General features: G+C 45.2%; 1 protein-coding gene across 6 annotated transcripts in view; it reads right to left on the reverse strand.

The window, feature by feature from the left end:
- The window catches only part of MAPRE1 (microtubule associated protein RP/EB family member 1), a 71,709-nt gene that overhangs the window by 16,227 nt on the left and 30,989 nt on the right, over positions 1-24,493 (reverse strand). For 2 of the 6 annotated variants that reach the window (XM_056547522.1, XM_056547521.1), the window contains exons 2-3: positions 12,038-12,162; positions 6,698-6,843 (exon numbers count right to left, since the gene is read on the reverse strand). In XM_056547522.1, the coding sequence (XP_056403497.1) occupies positions 6,698-6,843; positions 12,038-12,158 (267 nt within the window). In that variant the 5' untranslated portion in view covers positions 12,159-12,162. The other 4 variants (XM_056547518.1, XM_056547520.1, XM_056547519.1 and 1 more) reach the window with 4 other exon arrangements.

A 24,493-nucleotide genomic window follows, 5' to 3' on the forward strand; every position in this document is an offset into this window, starting at 1 on the left:
TCCGGTATAAATTATCGGCTATTTATCCCCCCCTCGACACCGCTGCAGGTCATTGATTTAAAGCGGGCGCTTTAAATCAATGCACTGCAGTGGCTTTTGCGGTGCCATAGGCCGCCACCCCCCGCTTCTCTCCCCTACCTGTCAGGGTGGTCCGGCCATCCATCCTTCCTTCCTGTAGTGTCCGGCGGCATTCCGGGTAGAGCGTGAACCAGTCCGGGCTGTCCTTCTCCGGGGGTCCTCTTCTCCACTCCGGGCAGGCTCCGGCCTAGTAGCGCAGCATAGACCCCGCTGCGCAGCGACGCACCTGATGTCACAGCGTCTATGCAGCGTACTAGGCCGGAGCCTGCCCAGAGTGGAGAAGAGGACCCCCGGAGAAGGACAGCCCGGACCGGTTCACCCTCCACCCGGAATGGCGCCGGACACTACAGGAAGGATGGATGGCCCGGACCACCCCCATTAAGGGTAAGTTGATATATATATATTTTTTTTATTGACTCGGAGGGTGGGGGAGGGGCCCGACCAGTATAGCGGTATGGGCAAAAATCCATACCGGTATACCACCCAGCACTACGGTGGGTCAGGGGGGGGGGGGGGGCTGGTCGGTCGCGGTGCAGTGTGGGCGGTGCGGGGCATTATCGGCAAGGTAATTGCCGATACCGATAATGCCCAAAATCGTGATTATCGGCCGATAATATCGGCCATACCAATAATCGGTCGATCCCTACTTCATACCCAGGAATCGGGTAACAGAGCTACAAAAAGGTGTTGTGCTCTGAGCATAACACTAGAAGGTGAGCACCATTCCCTCTGTTGCTAGTGGTTACCTCCGCTCCAGAGTAACGGCACATAGCTGTGCTTTTGTTTCTATTTCTCATATACTGCAAGCTTCTTACAATGGCACTTGATACTAATGCCCTTCTTTTCAATGCAGTTACACTAGAAAATTGATAGAAATGCATTGACAAAGCTCCACCGATTTTTCTGAATTTTTCTTGGCTTTAACCCCTTAAGGACGCAGTCCATTTGGGCCTTAAGGACACAGAAAATTTAATTTTCAAGTTTTCGTTTTTTCCTCCTCGCCTTCAAAAAATCCTAACTTATATTTTCATCCACAGACTAGTATGAGGGCTTGTTTTTGCGCGACCAGTTGTCCGTTGTAATGCCACTACTCACTTTACCATAAAATGTATGGCGCAAAAAACAAAAAAAAAAAAAGCTGTGGGGAAATTAAAAAGAAAACCGCAATTTTGCTAATTTTGGAAGGTTTTGTTTTCACGCTGTACAATTTACGGTACAATTGACATGTGTTCTTTATTCTTTGGGTCAACACGATTAAAAGGATACCCATGATAAACACACTTTTCTATTACTGTTGGAAAAAAATAAATAAATAAATAAAACACACAAACTAACCAAATCAGTACGTTTAAGAGCCCCCTATTTTGAAGAGCTATAACTTATTTTTCCGTATAAAGGGGCGGTATGAGGGCTCATTTTTTGCGCCGTGATCTTTACTTTTTATTGATCCCATATTTGCTTATATAAAACTTAATATATTTATTATTTTTTTGAATAAAAATGTTATTAAAAAATAATCTATTTTGGACTTTTTTTTACGTTCACCGTACGGTATCATTAACATTTTATTTTAATGGTTCAGATTAGAGATTAGCGAATTTACAGTAAATTAGATTCGTCACGAACTTCTCGGCTCGGCAGTTGATGACTTATCCTGCATAAATTAGTTCAGCTTTCAGGTGCTCCCGTGGGCTGGAAAAGGTGGATACAGTCCTAGGAGACTTTCCTAGGACTGTATCCACCTTTTCCAGCCCACGGGAGCACCTGAAAGCTGAACTAATTTATGCAGGATAAGTCATCAACTGCCGAGCCAAGAAGTTCGTGACGAATCTAATTTACTGTAAGTTCGCTCATCTCTAGTTCAGATATTTACGCACGCGGCGATACCAAATATGTATACAAGATATTTTTTTAACACTTTTTGGGGGTGAAATAGGGAAAATGGGACAATTTACATCTTTATTGGGGGAGGGGGTTTTTCACATTTTTTTTTTACACTTTAATAGTCCCCATAGGGGACTATTTATAGCAATCACTCGATTGCTAATCCTGTTCAGTGCTATGTATTGGACATAGCACTGATTAGCGTTATCGGTCATCTTCTGCTCTGGTCTGCGGGAAGGCAGATCAGAGCAGAAGACACCCGGAAGGCAGTGGAGGCAGGTGAGGGGACCTATGGCTGCCGTGCTGGATGATCGGATCGCCGCGGCAGCGCTGCGGGTGATCCGATCATCCATTTAAGTGACCACGATGCTGCAGATGCCGTGATCTGTATTGATCACGGCATCTGAGGGGTTAATGGCTGTCCACCATTACGGGCGAGTCCCAGGCTGAGATCAACAGCTGGGACCTGCTGCGCATGAGTCGGGCATCGCTCCGATGCCCGCGGTTATGCTTAGGGCATAAATGTAGGTCCTGGTGCATTAAGTACCACCTCACCAGGACGTACATTTACATCCTTCGTCGTTAAGGGGTTAAACCAAGACCCGTCATCCAGTCGTTTGAAGAGACTGCTGCACAAACCGCCTGACACTTTCTGCAGGCTCTAAAACCGGGTTGCAGATAGAACAATGGTCTTGTCAATCTCAGCTTTAAAAGAAGACCAATATGACAAGCCTGGGATAAAGGGGTTAGAATGAATGAGAGACCTGTAGTCCGTACAGTTTTTGTATTTACCCACACAGATGAGAATGGGGGCCATGTGGGAAGACACCAGAGGAGGCATAGTAATCTACAACCTCCTCCTGTCTCTGTAGATCACTTTAGTGGGAGAATGGAATCCCTCCTCTTTGCCTTACACAAGCTTTCATTCAGTCCACAACCTACATGTTAACCAGCCTGTGGACTGCAGTGTCCAATAAGTTGCATCAAACCTGTATGTATAAAGAGTTTATATATTTCACACTGTACCAATCCATTGACCACCTCTCTAGCCATCCCAGTTATTTCAGAGTTTAACAGCCAGTGTGCCTCCAGCTGTTGCAAAACTATACAACTCCCAGCATACCCAGACAGCCAGGAGGCTGTCCAGGCATGTTAGAGTTGTACTTTTGCAATACCCCAGGTTATACATGCAAGTTTGCGTTTTCTTGATTGCGTTCCCACCCAATCATCTCTCGAATTGGACCCGTGGACTATAAATAGACAAGCCTTTTGAGAAGATACCTCCCCCGGACAAAGCTTACCATACCAAAATGTGCATCCGGATTGCATCATCCCATGCCTCACATAGACATGGTTTACCGTTTGGTACATGCAGACAAATTTTTAGCACATTTTGTTTATATTTATCCTTACTATTTGGCTAATACACTGGCAGCCCATTGCACTTTAGGTAATATACAGAGATTATGGGGGAGATTTATCAGACCCTGTGTGGAGAAAGTGGTGCAGTTGCCCATAGCAACCAAATTGCTTTTTTCAGTTTTAAAATGCTTCTGAAAATGGAAGCAGCAATCTGATTGGTTGCTATGGGCAACTGTACTACTCTTCCTCCACACAGGGTTTGATAAATCTCCCCCATAATCTATATATTACATAAAGTGGATAGTGCAATGGGCTGCCGGTGTATTAGCCAAACAGTAAGGATAAATATAAACAAAATGTGCTAAAAGTTTGTCTGCATGTACCAAACGGTAAACAATGTCAGTGTGAGGCATGGGATGATGCACATTTTGTTATCAGGGGTGTGGAAATAAACAAACCAAAACTACTTGTTCAAGGGACTAAAGCGGTACACAATCTACTTGTCCCTCATGACGATCCACATGTACATAAAATAAATTCAACCAAAATAGTACGAAAATATGGTCTTTTAGTTTCTGCACTTTAGTTTTTTTCCTCTTTGTCCTATAAATTCCATCTACAGACCATTATGAGGCTTGTTTTTTGCGGGGCCAAGTATACTTTGTAATGACACCTTTCATTTTTCCATAACTTATGCTCTGAAATTGAGGTGAAATTGGAAAAAAAATAAAAAATAGGTGCAGATTTTGGGGTTTCCTTTTAGTCATTGACCTTGTGGTCAAACTTACATATTATTTTGATACTTTAGGTAGGCCTGATTACACCAATACCAAATTTAGTTTGTCATGTTAAAATTTTTAAAAAACTTTAATAAGAAGAATAAAAATCCCTGAACGCTATAATATAAATATTTTTCTGTAAACTGGGCTGTATAAGGGCTAATTTTTTGGTCCGGAATAGGTTGTTCGTATCGGTACCATTTTGGCATTGATCAGACTTTTTGAACACTTTTTTTACTGGGATATGTGGTTATAAACATAAAACGCAATTCTGTGTTTTGTTTTTTTTTACATTAATGCCATTTACTGTATGGGATATAAAATGTTATTTTTAATAGTTCCGTCAATTATGCATGCGCCAATACCAAATATGTTTATTTTTATTATGTTTACATGTTTTTATATGGAAAAGGGAGGGGTGATATGAACTTTTAGGGTACGTTCACACGGGCAGATTTGCGGGTTTCCTGCTGCGTATTTGAAAGGGGGCGGGCTCTTCTCTGCTGTCCGCAGCAGATTTTCCTAGACCTAGACCACCAGGGATGGTTAAAAGATCCCTTTGGACAATGCAGTCAACTTTGGCAGCGGTGATCTAAAGGGTTAATAGCCGCCCACGGCGATTGCCACATGCCAGGCTATTAGCGGCGGCCCCAGCTACTGAAAACAGCCGGGGGCCGCCGAGTACGGAGCGGGCAGGAGCACCGGTGTGAGGTGCAGACTTGCGTCAAAAAAAAAAAAAAAAAAAAAAAAAAAAAAAAAAAATTATGGGGGGGCAGAAGTCGGTCCGGCCCTGCTTGCCCGATACACTGCTAAATCTATTAAAAATTCACCTGCCCGGCACTACATGTCCTGGGCATCGGGTGATAGGATTCCCACATCCCTGGGTATGCAAGCTTTCCCCTATATGAAAATGTCGTGACAGTAAGTAAATGAAGTCTTTGCTATTTGTGCAACTCACTTTAAAGTCAATGGGAATTACCGTTTTTATGGGGGTATACCACGCACCGGCCTATAACACGCACCCTCATTTTACCAAGGATATTTGGGTAAAAAAAGTTTTTTACCCAAATATCCATGATAAAATGAGGGTGCGTGTGTGCGCGTGTATACCCCGATATACCCCCAGGAAAGGCAGGGGGAGAGAGGCCGTCGCTGCCCGCTTCTCTCCCCATGCCTTTCCTGTGGTCTAGAGCGCTGCTGTCGGCCCTTTTCACCCCCTGGTTATCGGCGCCGATAGCCAGGGGGAGAGAAGCGGCGCCGACAGCCAGGTGGAGAGAAGGGGCAGCGGCACCCATTGCCGGCGCCGCTGCCCCCCCCCATCCCCGGTGGCATAATTACCCGAGTCGGGTCCGCGCTGCTCCAGGCCTCCGTCGTGCGTCCCCAGCGTCGTTGCTATGCACGGCGCGGCGCTCTGACGTCATGCGCCGCGCCGTTCAGCGCATAGCAATGACGCCGGGGACGCACGACGGAGGCCTGGAGCAGCACGGACCCGACTCAGGTAATTATGCCACCGGGGATGGGGGGGAGGCAACGGGGCAGCGGCGCCGGCAATGGGTGCCGCTGCCCCTTTTCTCCCCCCGGCGCCGATAACCAGGGGGTGAAAAGGGCCGACAGCAGCGCTCTAGACCCCAGGAAAGGCAGGGGGAGAGAAGCGGGCAGCGACGGCCTCTCTCCCCCTGCCTTTCCTGGGGGGTGTATCGGCGTATAACACGCACACAGACTTTAGGCTAACATTTTTAGCCTAAAAAGTGCGTGTTATACGCCGATAAATACGGTACTCCAATTCCGTAACTCTGCTTTCTTATTTTGGCTCCCCGACCACTTCCAGCAGCTGCAAACAGTTTGGGAAACCCGCAAACTCAACACAGTTGTGAGAGGAATAGTAACACCCCCTTTAAAAACCAAAAATTGGATTCTAATGATGCTTTCAGACATATACCTTAGACCTATGTATTTACTGTGCACTGTTAAAACTTGTTTTTAGGAAATGTAGTGAATAACTTTATGCTTGGGTCACACTTTTAGCCACAATTACACATTTCTGAAGAATTACACTTACTCCTAATCACACAAGCATGTAAATACATAGCTTTTTATTAATAGTCAAAAAGGTGTATACCTTCAGAAAATATATGGGAATGGGGAGATATTTGTAGTTTAAGTTGTGATGTAGTGTAGGTTCAGAGAATCTACACCCAAAAGCAGTCCACCACCCACTTAGTAATGACTGACAGCTCTCTCCCAATCATCATGTCGGCCCCGAAGTTATTCTGTGCTCAGTGAGGGTAGCATAACTTAAAGGGTTTAACCATGATTGGAAAAACATAGCTTATTTCTTATAAAAACTGCACCACACATGCCCGCAGTTTGTGTGAGGTGCTACAGAACAGTCCCATTAAAGTGAAAGGAGTCAAGTTGTAATCTTGGAAAACCCTTTAAACAGACAGTTTCCTTTCAAGTACAGTGCCAGGATCCCAGCTCATAGACAAGGCACTGTAGCCATAGGTTAATTGTGCCGTACAGTGCAAGTCTCTGCAGGCTTTATTGTGTAACTATATGCACAAATACAACACATAAGGTCACATTGCACTCACTTTGTCGACACCCATCTTCTTGAAACCGGCTTGTAGCACTTTGTAGTTCTGGATGTACTCATGTTCAAGTTTGGCTTGAAATTTTACTTTCTTTAATGTGACTGATCCGGGAAACAACATGTCCATAAACTGACAGTATACGCTACCTGCCAAGAGAAAGCATGACATTCATTATTAGCTGTAAAATAGCAAGTCACACACACTTCTCTAAGACAATGAACCAGGACGTCTCACATGATCAAGTATTATGTAATATACTTTAGAAGGAGTAACAAGTACTGGTACTTCCTCTTGCTAGAGGCCTCCCTTAGGCCGAATTCACACGCCAGAATTTCCGCACTGGATTCTGCATGAATTTATAGCCAATACATTTTAATGGGATTCTGCTGTCCCATTCAAACATCAGAATTTCTGCTGCAGGAATTCCATTGTAGTGAATGGGCTATAAATTCATGCAGAATTCAGCGCAGAGATTCGGCAGTGTGAATTCGGCTTTACTGTGTTACTTACAGAAACAAAACAGTGGCACTCGCTGATAAGACAGGAGACCCCATAGCAATAAAAAGACAGGTACAGGATTTATTTAACAGGACAACAGGTTCAATTTAAAAAAGAGATTTTAAGAGAAAACCAAACTGATTGTGTATTAAAGGAGAACTCCGGAATATAAAAAAAAAAAACTGTCCCCCATACTGCCGGCAGTAAAAAAAATAAATAAAGATATACATACCTTCCTTCGCTCCCCCGGGGCCTCCGGTAACTGGTCTCCGCCGTGATCCTCTTCCTGGTTGCCGGCGAATCATACTGCTCACCGGCCGATATGTTATAGATTAATGTATGCAGAATAACTTTCTAATAGCATGATATTTAAAAATCTACTTCTTTCTATACAATTTTTCACTTTGAAAAAATTACCACTATGGGTCTCCCTACCAGTGTTTTTTTTTTTTTTTTTTTTTTTTTTTTTTTATATAGATTTCAGACTCATGCAGGAGTCCTAAATCTCAGACTGCAGCCAGAACAAAGACAAACTCACCACTGCTCACTGCTAGGGAGCAGTGCTGAGCTTGTCTGTGTCCCGGCTGCAGAAGTAGATTAGTGAATAGCACAAGGGGGAGAGGAGGAAGGTATGTACAACTTTATTTTTTTTTACTGCCGGCAGTACTGCCGACAATTTTTATATTCTGGAGTTCTCCTTTAAAGCCACAATCCTAGATGGAGAGACAACTAGACTGCAGGGCTATTCACCTCAATTATTAAACATGTCTCCCAGAACCTATAAGACAGCGGGCACCTTGTTTTTACCTGGTAGCCAAATGGCTAAGGCTCAAATATACCAAGTCTTCACACATCTTCCTTTATTTTTCCAGAATAAGGCATTGCTTGTAAACAGCTGAGGTCCAGGTTACAAGACTGGCTGTCATAGGCAGCAAGAAGCAAAAAAAAAAAAAAAAAAAAAAGCCTCCATTTACAGCCACACATCTCTATTCAGGATATAAAGCAGTCCTTTGACCACCAAGACTAGCATGAACAGGCAATGAGGTCTGAGGTAGCTCATTTTCTTGTTGCAGGGACATTCATGAGGTAACCCATAGGGCTACAAGTTAGGGATTGTCCAGCTCCTGTATAACACACAGGGCCGCAGCCGCACAGTATGGAGCACAAGACCCAGGAGATCCCGTAGAACAGTGGTCTTTAAACTGTGGCCCTCCAGATGTTGCAAAACTACAATTCCCAGCATGCCCGGACAGCCAACGGCTGTCCGGGCATGCTGGGAGTTGTAGTTTTGCAACATCTGGAGGGCCACAGTTTAAAGACCGCTGACGTAGAATAAAGGCAGCTTTTGATGTGAAAGCTTCTCTACAAGGTTGTTTTTCCAAAGAGGGCGAGGGCTAGTTATTCTAAAGTTGTCCAGATATTTAGTGCCGTTTGCTGTACAGTGCCCCAAGTTGCAGCCCCCGTACAGGTGACAGAATTGCATTTGTAGGTTCGCCTGCAGATCAGACATGGTCACTCACATAGGGATGAGCTGTGCAGCCTCCTCCATGATGGGTTACCAGACAAGTTCTCTACCTATACTGGCATGCACTAGTGGGTGTTTTAGGGTGGGTGTGTGTTTGCAATAGGGAACCTGATACTTCCTCAAGTGCCATAGAAGCAGCAATAAATCCTACTGTAATGCACAGTAAACCAAAAACCCTGCAAGATGAGATGATTCTATCCTAAACACTCATACAAATGTATCACCTATTTCTGGGAACGGTTGCACAACAAGGATATTAGACGCTGAGTCTTAAAGACAAGCCAGCACTATAGCAACAAAGCAGTTAACTCATTCACACACATAAGGGTCCCTGAGGGTAGACACTGACTGCGGTTACTGAGCAACAGCACAGAGGCCAAAACAGGAGGCTGCAACCAAGCTGCACTTAAAGGGGTACGCCACTGGAATTTTATTTTATTTTTTAAATCAACTGGTGCCAGAAAGTTACAGATTTGTAAATGACTTCTATTAAAAAAAAATCTCAATCCTTCAAGTACTTATCTGCTGTATAATCCACAAGAAGTTTTTTTTCTTTTTAAAATTCCCTCTCTGTCTGACCACAGTGCTCTCTGCTGTCACCTCTGTTAATTTTAGGAACTGTCCTGAGTAGGAGCAAATCCCCATAGCAATCCTATACTGCTCTGGACAGTTTAAAATTGACAGAGGTGTCAGCAGGGAACAATGGTCGGGCAGAAAGGAAAATTTAAAAAGAAAATAAACTTCCTGTGGATCATAACAGCAGCTGATAAGTACTGGAAGGATTAGGATTTTTTTAATAGAAGTAATATACAGATCTGTTTAACTTTCTGGCACCAGTTGATTAGAAAAAAAAAAAATAAAAAAAATAATAAATAAATAATAAAGTTTTCCAGTGGAGTACCCCTTTAACCAAAGGCAGACTAACTTTCCTGTGGCCTAGTTATCAGTATGAACTAGGCACCAGCCACACATTTCTATGGACATGCTGGTTTACAAGCTCCCGGCAAGTGCCATGCCCAGATCTGCAGAATCCCACCCAAAAACGTAGAAAGGCAAAGTCGATCATGACACAGTCCTAACTGAAACGTGCAGAGTAAGGCTAGGTTCACACTAGGGAATTTCCGCCTGCAATTCTGCTTTGAAATTGCAGGCAGAAATTCCTTTTGCTAAAATGTATAGTGTAGTGAATGGGTTTCCGTTCACAAATTCACACTTCGGAGTTTGTGAAGCAGCATTTGTGAACGGAAAATCCACTTGAAAAAATAAGGGGAACACTCAAAAACCACCACAATGTAACTCCAAGTCAATGACATTTCTGTGAAATCACACTGTCCACTCAGGAAGCAACACTGATTGACAATTTCACATGCTGTTGTGCAAATGGAACAGACAACAGGTGGAAATTATAGGCAATTAGCAAGACACCCCCAATAAAGGAGTAGTTCTGCAGGTGGTGACAACAGACCACTTCTCAGTTCCTATGCTTCTTGGCTGATGTTTTGGTCACTTTTGAATGCTGGCGGTGCTTTCACTCTAGTGGTAGAATGAGATGGAGTCTACAACCCACAGAAGTGGCTCAGGTAGTGCAGCTCATCCAGGATGGCCCATCAATGGGAGCTGTGGCAAGAAGGTTTGCTGTGTCTGTCAGCGTAGTGTCCAGAGCATGGAGGCGTTACCAGGAGACAGGCCAGTACATCAGGAGACATGGAGGCCGTAGAAGGGCAACAACCCAGCAGCAGGACCCCTACTTCCGCCTTTGTGCAAGGAGGAGCACTGCCAGAGCCCTGCAAAATGACCTCCAGCAGGCCACAAATGTACATGTGTCAGAACTGACTCCATGAGGGCCCAACGTCCACAGGTGGGGGTTGTGCTTACAGCACAACACATTGCAGGACGTTTGGCATTTGCCAAAGAAAACCAAGATTGGCAAATTCGTCACTGGCACACTGTGCTCTTCACAGATGAAAGCAGGTTCACACTGAGCACATGTGACAGACGTGAGTCTGGAGACACCGTGGAGAACTTTCTGCTGCCTGCAATATCCTCCAGCATGACCTATTTGGTGGTGGGTCAGTAATTGTGTGGGATGGCATTTCTTTGGGGAGCTGCACAGCCCTCCATGTGCTTGCCAGAGGTAGCCTGACTGCCATTAGGTACCGAGATGAGATCCTCAGACCCCTTGTGAGACCATATGCTGGTGCGGTTGGCCCTGGGTTCCTCCTAATTCAAGACAATGCTAGACCTCATGTGGCTGGAGTGTGTCAGCAGTTCCTGCAAGAAGGCATTGATGCTATGGACTGGCTCGCCCGTTCCCCAGACCTGAATCCGATTGAGCACATCTGGGACATCATGTCTCGCTACATCCACCAACGTCACGTTGCACCACGTTATATCCAAGAGTTGGCGGATGCTTTAGTCCAGGTCTGGGAGGACATCCCTCAGGAGACCATCCGCCATCTCATCAGGAGCATGCCCAGGTGTTGTAGGGAGGTCATACGGGCACGTGGAGGCCACACACACTACTGAGCATCATATTGACTTGTTTTAAGGACATTACATAAAGTTGGATCAGCCTGTAGTGTTTTTTCACTGTGATTTTGAGTGTGACTCCATATCCAGACCTCCATGGGTTGATAAATTTGATTTCCATTGATAATTTTTGTGTGATTTTGTTGTCAGCACATTCAACTATGTAAAGACGAAAGTATTTCATACGATTAGTTCATTCATTCAGATCTAGCATGTGTTATCTTAGTGTTCCCTTTATTTTTTTTGAGCAGTGTATTATGGGTAATTGATATCTTGTTACAGGGTTGCCACAGCCACGTCTTAGCCCGTGTCGCTGCTGCAACACCTAGACCTTCTGCAGTTTTACTGAAGCAAGCCTAAAATCACCGGAGAAGCCTATGGTGATCTAAGCTCATTTCACTACAGCCGTGGGGAGTTCTAATGCAGAGCTAAAGCCAAAGTGACCATAACAGTAGGGAGCTGATCATTATCTCACATTGCCTATGCAAATATTAAAGGGGAACTCCACTGGGCAGCGTTCGCAACATTTAGTTCCGAATGCTGTGTGCACGCTGCGGGGGCCGGCCACGAAGTGGCCGACCCCCGCAGCGCGCACACAGCGTTCAGAACTAAATGTTGCGAACGCTGCCTAGTGGAGTTCCCCTTTAAATGACAAGACATGGTAAGTCTCTCGATCCATACCAGCCCCCTCCATGGCCTGACAAGCCGACACACAATGCTATACGTGGGCACCTTTCCAAAGCTTCAGTACTCCCCATAGACATCAGTGAGCAAAGGTAGGTCCTTACCTGAACACAGATGCTCTATCTTGGTTAGGTTGAGCTGTAGGGACTCATTAATCCAGGCAAGCATGTCATGGCGACTTAGATTGTCACTGGTTACTGACGTGGAATAAACATTTACTGCCATTGTTCTGGAGGAAGAGAAAACAACAAAGATTGGGGAGGCAAAATATACCATGTCAGCACTCCTGCACAAACTGTAGGATTACAGATCCCTACATCCCTTACAATAAACTGCCTGACTAAAGGGGAACGCCAACCAGATTTCCTCTGCTCATTGTTCCTCCTCTTAGACCAGTTTATAAAGACCATAACAGACAGCAGGTTTTTTTTTCCCTCAATGAAAACAATTTATCCCCTATCCTCAAGGAGAATGATCTAGTTGTGGAGAGTCCCAGCAGTTGGGGGACTGAGTCTTCACTGAGAAAGGAGCGACACTAGGGATCCACCAACGCCAGCAGCGACACTAGGGATCCACCAACGCCAGCAGCGACACTAGGGATCCACCAACGCCAGCAGCGACACTAGGGATCCACCAACGCCAGCAGCGACACTAGGGATCCACCAACGCCAGCAGCGACACTAGGGATCCACCAACGCCAGCAGCGACACTAGGGATCCACCAACGCCAGCAGCGACACTAGGGATCCACCAACGCCAGCAGCGACACTAGGGATCCACCAACGCCAGCAGCGACACTAGGGATCCACCAACGCCAGCAGCGACACTAGGGATCCACCAACGCCAGCAGCGACACTAGGGATCCACCAACGCCAGCAGCGACACTAGGGATCCACCAACGCCAGCAGCGACACTAGGGATCCACCAACGCCAGCAGCGACACTAGGGATCCACCAACGCCAGCAGCGACACTAGGGATCCACCAAATGACTCCATGATATAAATGTACAACCGGGCCGGACAACTCTGCCAAGAGGAATGTAAGACCTCACTCATCACAGAGTGGTGCCCATGTATATCAAATCCTGGATGCCGAAGCAAAGTGATGCTTGTGTTCATAGGAGGCAAATTCACCACCCAAAGGCCATAACACACAAGCCTGGGGCAGGTGAAAGGTTCTGTCTATCAAGCAGGTAGAGAGAACATTCCAGCCCAGGGCACTTGAGAGTCTTGGTAACGCCTCTCTGACACTTCACGCAAGACAAAACAAGAATTTGATACACAATGGGGAAGCTTTATCAAAACCTGTCCAGAGGAAAACTTTCCCATAGCAACCAGATAACTCATTTTTCAGAAATGAAAGAAGAGATCTGATTGGTTGCTACGGCAACTCTGCACATCTCCCCCAATGAGGACTGTTACAGGTACATCTGCTATTATTGCAGATTTATAATACTGTCAGCAGCTTAGTTCATGTCCAGCTGACAGATTCCCTAAAATCTAGTGATCATGTGGCAAAGACATTCTGTGTGGTCAGCAAACAGGGAGTGAAGCCATCAGCAGATAAATGGGCACAGGATGTTTGCTGGCAGCTCTGCAGGCAGGACACAGGCCTCCACAAACAGCAGTGAGGCCCCTCTGTGTGCTGATTCATGATGGGGCCCAATGCTGTCCGGCTCCAGTGTAGGAAAACCTAATAACAGGATAATAGGGAACTGCTGCATGTGCAACATGTACCCAGATTCAGTGTAAAGGGATAAAATCAACAAAGAAGGACCTCCATTGGGGGGCGCCGCAGGGCTAAGACATGTGGTATGTGTGGGGTCACATAATGGAGCATATACAAGGTTGTGAGCTGGTAATATGGGCATATAAGAGTTGGTGTAGGGGGAAGGGTTCAGAATAGGCTATAGGGGCATTTAATGGGTGATAAATTAGGAGGGTAAAGTGATGACAGGAGAGGCATATAGTGGGTGATCGGGAAGATGTTAAGGGGTAACAGGCATAATGGGTAATATATGGTGCGGGGTTATAGAAGAATATCATGGGTGACAGGAACATAATGGGTGACGTAGAGGAGGGAGTAATGGGGGCATATAATGGGTGACGCAGTGGAGAGGTAATAGGGCCATATAATGGGTGACAGTGGAAGGGATAATAGGGGCATATAATGGGTGATGCAGGGGAGGGAAAGGGGTGATAGAGGCATATAAGGGTTATGTATGGGAGGGGTATAAGAGGCATGATGAGGAGGGTGATGGGCATTAGGGGCATATGAAGGGTGACCTATGGGGAGGAGGGGTATTAGGGGCATATGAAGGGTGACGTATGAGGAGGAGAGGTATATGAAGGGTAAGGTATGGGGAGGGGGGTATGGAGGGTGACGTATAGGGAGGGGGTATTAGGGGTATATGAAGGGTGACGTATGGGGAGGAGGGGTATTAGGGGTATATGAAGGGTGACGTATGGGGAGGAGGGGTATTAGGGGCATATGAAGGGTGACGTATGGGGAGGAGGGGTATTAGGGGTATATGAAGGGTGAGGTATGGGGAGGGGGGTATGGAGGGTTACATATAGGGAGGTGGTATTAGGGGTATATGAAGGGTAACGTATGGGGAGGGGGGTATGGAGGGTGACGTATAGGGAGGTGGTATTAGGGGTATATGAAGGGTAAGGTATGGGGAGGAGGGGTATATGAAGGGTAAGGTATGGGGAGGGGGGTATGGAGGGTGACGTATAGGGAGGGGGTATTAGGGGTATATGAAGGGTGACATATGGGGAGGAGGGGTATTAGGGGTATATGAAGGGTAACGTATGGGGAGGAGGGGTATTAGGGGTGTATGAAGGGTAACGTATGGGGAGGACATTCTCTAATTGGCCTCAACATATCCCCACACCTCGTTTGAATAGTTATTGTGTAATATGTCTGATACTTGTCTTTGTACCCCATAATTGTAAGCGCTGCGGAATCTGTAGGCGCCATATAAATAAATAAATAAAAGGGTATATGAAGGGTGACATATGGGGAGGGGGGTATTAGGGGTATATGAAGGGTGACATGGGGGGTAGGTATATTAGGGGCATATGAAGAGTGACATATGGGGGGGTAGGTATATTAGGGGCATATGAAGGGTGATGTATGGGGGGTAGGTATATTAGGGGCATATGAAGGGTGATGTATGGGGGGGTAGGTATATTAGGGGCATATGAAGGGTGATGTATGGGGGGGTAGGTATATTAGGGGCATATGAAGGGTGATGTATGGGGGGGGTAGGTATATTAGGGGCATATGAAGTGTGATGTATGGGGGTAGGTATATTAGGGGCGATGTATGGGGGTATTAGGGACATATGAAGGGTGATGTATGGTGGGGTATTAGGGGCATATGAAGGGTGACGTATCGTGGGGGTATATTAGGGGCATATGAAGGGTGGTGTATGGGGGGGTATATTAGGGGCATATGAAGGGTGACGTATCTGGGGTATTAGGGGCATATGAAGGGTGACAAATGGGGGGTATATTAGGGGCATATGAAGGGTGACGTATCTGGGGTATTAGGGGCATATGAAGGGTGACGTATCTGGGGTATTAGGGGCATATGAAGGGTGACGTATCTGGGGTATTAGGGGCATATGAAGGGTGACGTATCTGGGGTATTAGGGGCATATGAAGGGTGACGTATCTGGGGTATTAGGGGCATATGAAGGGTGACGTATCTGGGGTATTAGGGGCATATGAAGGGTGACGTATCTGGGGTATTAGGGGCATATGAAGGGTGACGTATCTGGGGTATTCGGGGCATATGAAGGGTGACGTATCTGGGGTATTCGGGGCATATGAAGGGTGACGTATCTGGGGTATTCGGGGCATATGAAGGGTGACGTATCTGGGGTATTCGGGGCATATGAAGGGTGACGTATCTGGGGTATTCGGGGCATATGAAGGGTGACGTATCTGGGGTATTCGGGGCATATGAAGGGTGACGTATCTGGGGTATTCGGGGCATATGAAGGGTGACGTATCTGGGGTATTAGGGGCATATGAAGGGTGACGTATCTGGGGTATTAGGGGCATATGAAGGGTGACGAATGGGGGGTATATTAGGGGCATATGAAGGGTGACGAATGGGGGGTATATTAGGGGCATATGAAGGGTGACGTATCTGGGGTATTAGGGGCATATGAAGGGCGATGTACGGGGGCAATGTGTGGTGGTGTCGCATCTCCTGAGACATTACAGGGAGAGAGTCGTGAGGCGCCGGAGACCTCAGCCATGATCGCAGGAAGAACATGAGAAGGATGTGACTGCTCAGATCACTGGGTGATCCGACAGGGAACATACCTCCGCCCGCCGCCCCGTTCACACCCCGCGCTCTCCCGCCGCTGCCGTTACCTTTTTCTGTGTCGTTCAAACCGGCCTCACCCGTACTGATGTCACACGCCTGTAGAAAAACGTGCCGTGCGGAGTGACGTTACCTCATGAATAATTTATACGTCGGGAAGTTGCTAAGTGACGCTTTGTCCGGAGGCGAAGCAAAACCACACCTAGGCGTCACGTGACAAGGGCGGAGAAAAGCGAACGCAACGCTCCAAACGTCATTTTCCGGTCCTGGCCACAGGAGCCATTTTCCTGAAGAATCTCTGCATAATATAACGCCGTCCGTCTGCAGGAACATGGCGGTGCTCGAACACAGCGCTGAAGGACATGGAGACGTATTGTGACTGCTAGGTGGATGGGCGTCTCTCTCTCCATTGGCGAAACGTGCCGGGCTCTATGTGACGGTTTACAGCCAGATTCCGGAGGACACTACCGCATTGTAGGGGCTGGTGGGCGTGGCCATGCGTACTGCAGAATAACGCCCCCCTCCTGTGTCATACTGCGGAGCTGAGCTAACTGGAGACGCCACTGGGGGCAGTGTATCGAGGGCGGGTCCCTGTGGGAGAAGCCGCGAGTACTACTATCGCATTGTGTGTGCATATGGTTATCACCACGGAGCAGTATTACTTCACACAGTTGTGTATCACTTCATGAGGTGTAATAATACACTAAATTCACTTATGAGAAAAAGTGCACGATTATTGGGTTCTATGGTTTATGATTCATAATATAATTAAAAAAAAACTGTTCTTCTTGCCTTTAGAAGCACTTAAAATTAGGTTAATACAACCTCAGATGAACAACAATACCCAGCAGATTTAACTGTGCAATTAGTTGTTTAAAATGAAATAGCGGTGTGTAAAAAAAATGGGTGCGTTCCCACCTGGCGTATATGCAGTGTATTTCACGCTGCGCAAAATTTATGTCAGCAGCAGGAAATACGCTGCATGTTCCTTGCTCACTATACACACAGGGCTTTCCCGCATTAGCCCTATGTGTGTAGTGAGTCTTGGAGGCGGGGCCGTGCGCCGGCATGGCTCCGCCTCCAAAAGAAACCACTGGCAGTTTTTAGATTTCTGCTAATGCAGTTTTTGAGCCAAAGTCAGAAGTGGATCCATAAGGGCGGAGAAGTGTAAGTCCTTCCTTTATATTTCCTATTCCTTATTAGGGTATGTTCACACTAGGGATTTGTAGCTGAATCTCCGCTCGCGGAATTTAGCGAGCGCAGATTCAGCCTGGCAGTCGGCGGTTGGACCGCGCGGCACTGCGCCATCACCATTGACGGCTATGCAGGGCTCGTGGACTTCCGCACAAAGAATGAACATTTTCTTTCTTTGCGTGGAACAATTTCAGCAGCGGAATTATCCGCCGCTGAAATTCCAATGTGTGAACCCATTCACACAGATGCTAATGTTCACTGTGCAGAATTTCATTTGCGGAATTCCGCAGTGTGAACATACCCTAAATACACTTCTGGCTTTGGCTCAAAAACTGCAGTGGCAGTATTCCAAAAACTGCCAGAGGAAAAAAAAAGTGGAAACTTAGCCTTAGGCTAGGTCTCCACTTGTTTTAGTTTTTTTTACACTTAAAAAAATGCCAGCAAAAACGCCAGAAAAACTGCCACAAGTTTTTTCCTACGTTTTGGCAGCTTTTCTGGCGTTTCTGCCTTTGGCAAAGTTTCCACTTGTTTTTTTTTTTTTTGGCAGTTTTTAGATTTCTGCCACTGCAGTTTTTGAGCCAAAGCCAGAAGTGTATTCAAAAGGAATAGGATATATAAAGGAAGGACTTATACTTCTCCTCCCTTATGGATCCACTTCTGACTTTGGGTCAAAAACTGCAGTGGCAGAAATCTAAAAACTGCCAAAAAAAAAAAAACAAGTGGAAACTTTGCCAAAGGCAGAAACGCCAGAAAAGCTGCCAAAACGTAGGAAAAAAACTTGTGGCACACTCTGTTCCATGCTGGGAGCTGTAGTACCTGCATTAATAGACAGATTGCAGCAAGTGTACCTTCTGACACCCGCTGTGATCCTCCTGTATAATGTATAGATGCACTGGCCGGTCTTCTATGGTCCCCTGCACTGCCGTATATATACACATATTCATATTTCCCGCAGGGAGCTGTGATTGGCTGGAACCATCTGGCCAATCACAGCTCTCTGCGGGAAATATGAATATGTGTATATATATATGTCAGTGCAGGGGACCATAGAAGAGCGGCCGCTGCATCTATACATTATACAGGAGGATCGCAACAGAACCCGGGCAATCTGTCAATTAGTATAGGTACTACTACTCCCATAACGGAAGTGTGTTCCATTATGGGAGTAGTAATACTACCTAAAAAATGTAAAAAAAAATGTAAAAAACACACACACACTACATTTTTATTATTGTCGGCTACATTTTTAGTGCCCTGCCCGCCCACATAAATTAATCCCTGTTTAAAAATTAATAAAAATTTAGTTATAAAAAAGATACATTTTGTTAAATACAATTTTTTCCTTCACTACTGCATGTTTTTTATAATTTTTTTTAATGGTACCCTATGAAATTTTATTACAAAAAGGTATCTCCATCACTTTTTTGGATCCCTATAGTCAAAAAAAGAATAAAAAACGCCAGCAAAAACGCCAAAGTTAAAACCCACATGGCGTTTTTCTTGGCGTTTTTTTCACTCCCATAGACTTCTATGGGAGGAAAACGCCAAGAGTTTCCTTAAAAAATGCCAAAGTCTCAACAAGAGTTCATTTTTGAAAAACTATGCAGGAGCCAAAAATAGCTGAAAAACGCCAAAAGGATTAAAAAAAAAAAACGCCAAACTGAAAAACGCCAAGGGGATATGGCATTTTGCAGTTTCCTATTGACTTGCAGCTAACATCTGGCCGCAGAATGGGCATTTTTCATGCGGCAGAATGGGTGTTTTTATTGGTGCTTTTGCCAAAAAGAAAACAAGTGGAAACCTAGCCTTACTACTTCTGTGGGAATTAAGAGAGTAAATAGCAACCATGATCAAATTTCCTTGAATAATTGAACCTTAGCCAACATGCCCCCTCTCTAAGGCCGGGTCCAAACTGGGTTAGGGCTTCTGTCAGATGTATCCATCTGCATCCTGCGGGATGGGAGGCTGACGTATGGGGGCTGTAGATGCCATTCATTTTAGTGGTCAATTCACCTATGACTCAGTTCAGGACTTATGTGCTACTTTAAGCGGACTGGACAGCTTTGCTTTGAATATTGAGGAGGCAGCAGAGCTCAGCGAGCCGGCTTCCCACCTCCATTGGACACAGCACTGCAATAGATGAGAAAACTGGCATAACTCTGCAACTACTTCATGGAGAACTGGGCCGACTTCTTTGTCAGATACCGGCTCTACCATAGGGACGGGCTGCACCTCAATGGGGAAGGTGCAGCTGTGCTTGGGGAGAAGATGGCTAGAAGGGTGGAGGACTAGGGGGGAGGGAACCTACAACATAGAGGGGGAAGATAGTGTAGATAGAGAGAGGGGACTTAGAAAGGTAATACAATACAGGAATTTAGGTGCACTACTGTGGACCACAGTAGTGCACCTAAATTCCTGTATTGTATTATTCTAATTGTTACACATCCACACTGTTTATCTGGTGTAGGATGCCATTGTGGCACTTCTGGTCTGTTGCGGGCATCCCCTATTGTATGCATTTTTATGCTGTGGATCACCCTTAGCAACAGACCACAAGGGCAGGATCTGCTCCCCCAACATATATGCACAACCGCATTTGGGGTTGAGCACCTCCTGCCTGCCAGTTGAGACCACCTCTTTTTTGTTGTTTAGGACTTACAGTCATGGCCGTAAATGTTGGCCCCCCTGACATTTTTCAAGAAAATGAAGTATTTCTCACAGAAAAGGATTGCAGTAACACATGTTTTGCTATACACATGTTTGTTCCCTTTATGTGTATTGGAAGTAAACCAAAAGAGGGAGGAAAAAGAGCAAATTGGACATAATGTCACACCAAACTCCAAAAGCGGTCTGGACAAAATTATTGGCACCCTTAACTTAATATTTGGTTGTACACCCTTTGGAAAAAATTACTGAAATCAGTCGCTTCCTATAACCATCAATAAGCTTCTTTTGCAAACTGCTCCAGGTCTCTCTTTTTGGAAGGCGCCTTTTCCCAACAGCAATTTTTGGATCTCTCCACAGGTGTTCAATGGGATTTAGATCTGGACTCATTGCTGCCACTTCAGAACTCTCCAGTACTTTGTTGCCATCCATTTCTGGGTGCTTATTGACGTATGTTTGGGTTCATTGTCCTGCTGGAACACCCAAGATCTTGGACGCAAACCCAGCTTTCTGACACTGGGCTGTACATTGCGACCCAAAATCCATTGGTAAGCCTCAGATTTCATGATGCCTTGCACACATTCAAGGCACCCAGTGCCAGAGGCAGCAAAACAACCCCAAAACATAATTGAACCTCCACCATATTTCACTGTAGGTATTGTGTTCTTTTCTTTGTAGGCCTCATTCCATTTTCGGTAAACAGTAGAATGATGTGCTTTACCAAATAGCTCTATCTTGGTCTCATCTGTCCACAAGATGTTTTCCCAGAAGAATTTTGGCTTACTCAAGTTCATTTTGGCAAAATGTAGTCTTGCTTTTTTATGTCTCTGTGTCAGCAGTGGGGTCCTCCTGGGTCTCCTGCCATAGCATTTAATTTAATTTAAAATGCCGACGGATAGTTTGTGCTCTCTGAGCCTGCAGGACAGCTTGAATATCTTTGGAACTTGTTTGGGGCTGCTTATCCACCATCCGGACTATCCTGCGTTGACACCTTTAATCGATTTTTCTCTTCCGTCCACGCCGAGGGAGATTAGCTACAGTGCCATGGGTTGCAAACTTCTTGATAATGTTGCGCACTGTGGACAAAGGAAAATCTAGATGACCAATAAAACAGAGGAACTGGAGTGGTTGATGTCTGAGGAAAATTATGACATAGTTGGTATAACAGAGACTTGGTTGGACGTTGCTGTGACTGGGCGGTCAACATACAGAGTTATAGTCTATTCAGGAAGGATCGGACAAAACGGAAAGGGGGAGGAGTTTGTCTTTATGTAAAGTCCAGTCTGAAGGCCGCACTGTGGGAGGATATACGGGAGGGAAACGATAATGTGGAGTCACTATGGGTAGAAATATATGGAGATTAAAAAAAAAAATGATAGGGGTTTGCTATAAGCCACCAAACATAATGGAAGAGGCAGAAGATCAATTACTGAGGCAAATAACAAGGCAGCAAATCAGGATGAGGTGATAATAATGGGGGACTTTAACTATCCTAATATAAACTGGGAGACTGAGACCTGTGAATCTCATAAAGGAAACAGGTTTCTGACTATAGCTAAAGGCAATTATCTGTCCCAAATGGTGCAGGGCCCGACCAGAGGGGGCACCCTGCTAGACGTAATATTAACCAACAGACCTGACAGAGTAACTAATGTGCAAGTAGAAGGACACCTAGGAAATCGTGATCATAATATAATACATTATAACTTGTTTTGCAATAAGGGAATCTCTTGAGGGGCCACAAAAACAATGAACTTTAGGAAGGCAAAGTTTGACCAACTCAGAGAAGCCCTTAACAATATAAAATGGGATAATGTCCTAAAATAAGAATACTGACACTAAATGGGAGACTTTTAAAAATATCTTAACTCCTTAATGACAAAAGACGTATATTTACGTCCTGCGCTGGCTCCCGCGATAAGCCACGGGGTCACGCGGTGACCCCGCATCATATCGCGGTGGTCCCAGCGGCCATCAATGGCCGGGACCCACGGCTAATACAGGACATCACCGATCGCGGAGATGCCCTGTATTAACCCTTCAGACACGGCGATCAAAGCTGACTGCCGCATCAGAAGCGAAAGTGAGACTATCCTGGCTGCTCAGTCGGGCTGTTCGGTAACGCCATGGTGAAATCGCGGCGTCCCAAACAGCTTACAGGACACCGGGAGGGACCCTACCTGCCTCCTCGGTGTCCGATCGGCGAATGACTGCTCCGTGCCTGAGATCCAGGCAGGAGCAGTGAAGCGACGATAACACTGATCACAGGCATGTTAATACATGCCTGTGATCTGTGTAAAAGATCAGTGTATGTAATGTTATAGGCCCCTATGGGAGCTATAACATTGCAAAAAAAAAGTTTAAAAAAAGTGTTAATAAAGATCATTCAACCCCTTCCCTAATAAAAGTTTGAATCACCCCCTTTTCCCATAAAAAAAATAAAAAAAATAAAACAGTCTAAAGCTGGGTTCACACCACGTTTTGTTAAATACGGTTCCCGTATACAGCTGGGAGGAGGGGGGCGGGGCTTAATCGCGGCACCCGCACTCAGCCGTATTCGGGAACCGTATTTAATGCATGTCTATGAGCCGACGGGAGTGAACCGCGGTCGACCACGTTTTTGCCTGCGTTCGGGAAACCGCATACGGCCGAAAACGAAGCCGACCGGAGGCTGTGGTTCAATCCGGTCGGCTCATAGACATACATTAAATACGGTTCCCGAATACGGCTGAGTGCGGGCGCTGCGATTAAGCCCCGCCCCCTCCTCCCAGCCGTATACGGGAACCGTATTTAACAAAACGTGGTGTGAACCCAGCCTAAATAAAAATAAACATATGTGGTATCACCGCGTGCGTAAATGTCCGAACTATAAAAATATATTGTTAATTAAACCGCATGGTCAATGGTGTACACGTAAAAAAAAATTCAAAGTCCAAAAAAGCGTATTTTTGGTCACTTTTTATACCTTTAAAAAGTGATCAAAAAGTGTGATCAAAACAAAAATGGTACCGATAAAAACTTCAGATCACGGCGCAAAAAATGAGCCCTCAATATTGGAAGGGGATAGAACAGAATTTGATGCCCCACTAACTTTAACCCCTTAAGGACTGAGCCCTTTTTCACCTTAAGGACTGAGCCCTTTTTTGCAATTCTGACCACTGTCACTTTAAACATTAATAACTCTGGAATGCTTTTAGTTATCAATCTGATTCCGAGATTGTTTTTTCGTGACATATTCTACTTTAACATAGTGGTAAAATTTAGTGGTAACTTGCATCCTTTCTTGGTGAAAAATCCCAAAATTTGATGAAAAAAATGAAAATTTTGCATTTTTCTAACTTTGAAGCTCTCTGCTTGTAAGGAAAATGGATATTCAAAATATATATTTTTTTGGATCACATATACAATATGTCTACTTTATGTTTGCATCATAAAATTGACGTGTTTTTACTTTTGGAAGACACCAGAGGGCTTCAAAGTTCAGCAGCAATTTTCAAATTTTTCACAAAATTTTCAAATTCGATATTTTTCAGGGACCAGTTCAGGTTTGAAGTGGATTTGAAGGGTCTTCATATTAGAAATACCCCATAAATGACCCTATTATAAAAACTGCACCCCCAAAGTATTCAAAATGACATTCAGTAAGTGTTTTAACCCTTTAGGTGTTTCACAGGAATAGCAGCAAAGTGAAGGAGAAAATTCAAAATCTTCATTTTTTACACTCACATGTTCTTGTAGACCCAATTTCTGAATTTTTGCAAGGGGTAAAAGGAGAAAATGTATACTTATATTTGTAGCCCAATTTCTTTCGAGTAAGCACATACCTCATATGTCTATGTTAATTGTTCGGCGGGCGCAGTAGAGGGCTCAGAAGGGAAGGAGCGACAAGGGGATTTTGGAGAGTACGTTTTTCTGAAATGGTTTTGGGGGGGCATGTCACCTTTAGGAAGCCCCTAGGGTGTCAAAACAGCAAAAAAAAACACATGGCATACCATTTTGGAAACTAGACCCCTTGGGGAATGTAACAAGGGGTAAAGTGAACCTTAGGGTTTCACGACTTTTGCATACGTAAAAAAATATATATATTTTTTACCTAAAATGCTTGGTTTCTCAAAAATTTTACATTTTTACAAAGGGTTAAAGCAGAAAATACCCCCCAAAATTTAAAGCCCAATTTCTCCCGATTCAGAAAACACCCCATATGGGGGTGAAAAGTGCTCTACTGGCGCACTACAGGTCTCAGAAGAGAAGGAGTCACATTTGGCTTTTTGCAAGCAAATTTTGCTCTGGGGGCATGCCGCATTTAGGAAGCCCCTATGGTGCCAGGACAGCAAAAAAAAAACACATAGCATATCATTTTG

This window comes from Hyla sarda, chromosome 12 (genome assembly GCF_029499605.1).
Source record: "Hyla sarda isolate aHylSar1 chromosome 12, aHylSar1.hap1, whole genome shotgun sequence".
Taxonomy (NCBI): Eukaryota; Metazoa; Chordata; class Amphibia; order Anura; family Hylidae; genus Hyla; species Hyla sarda.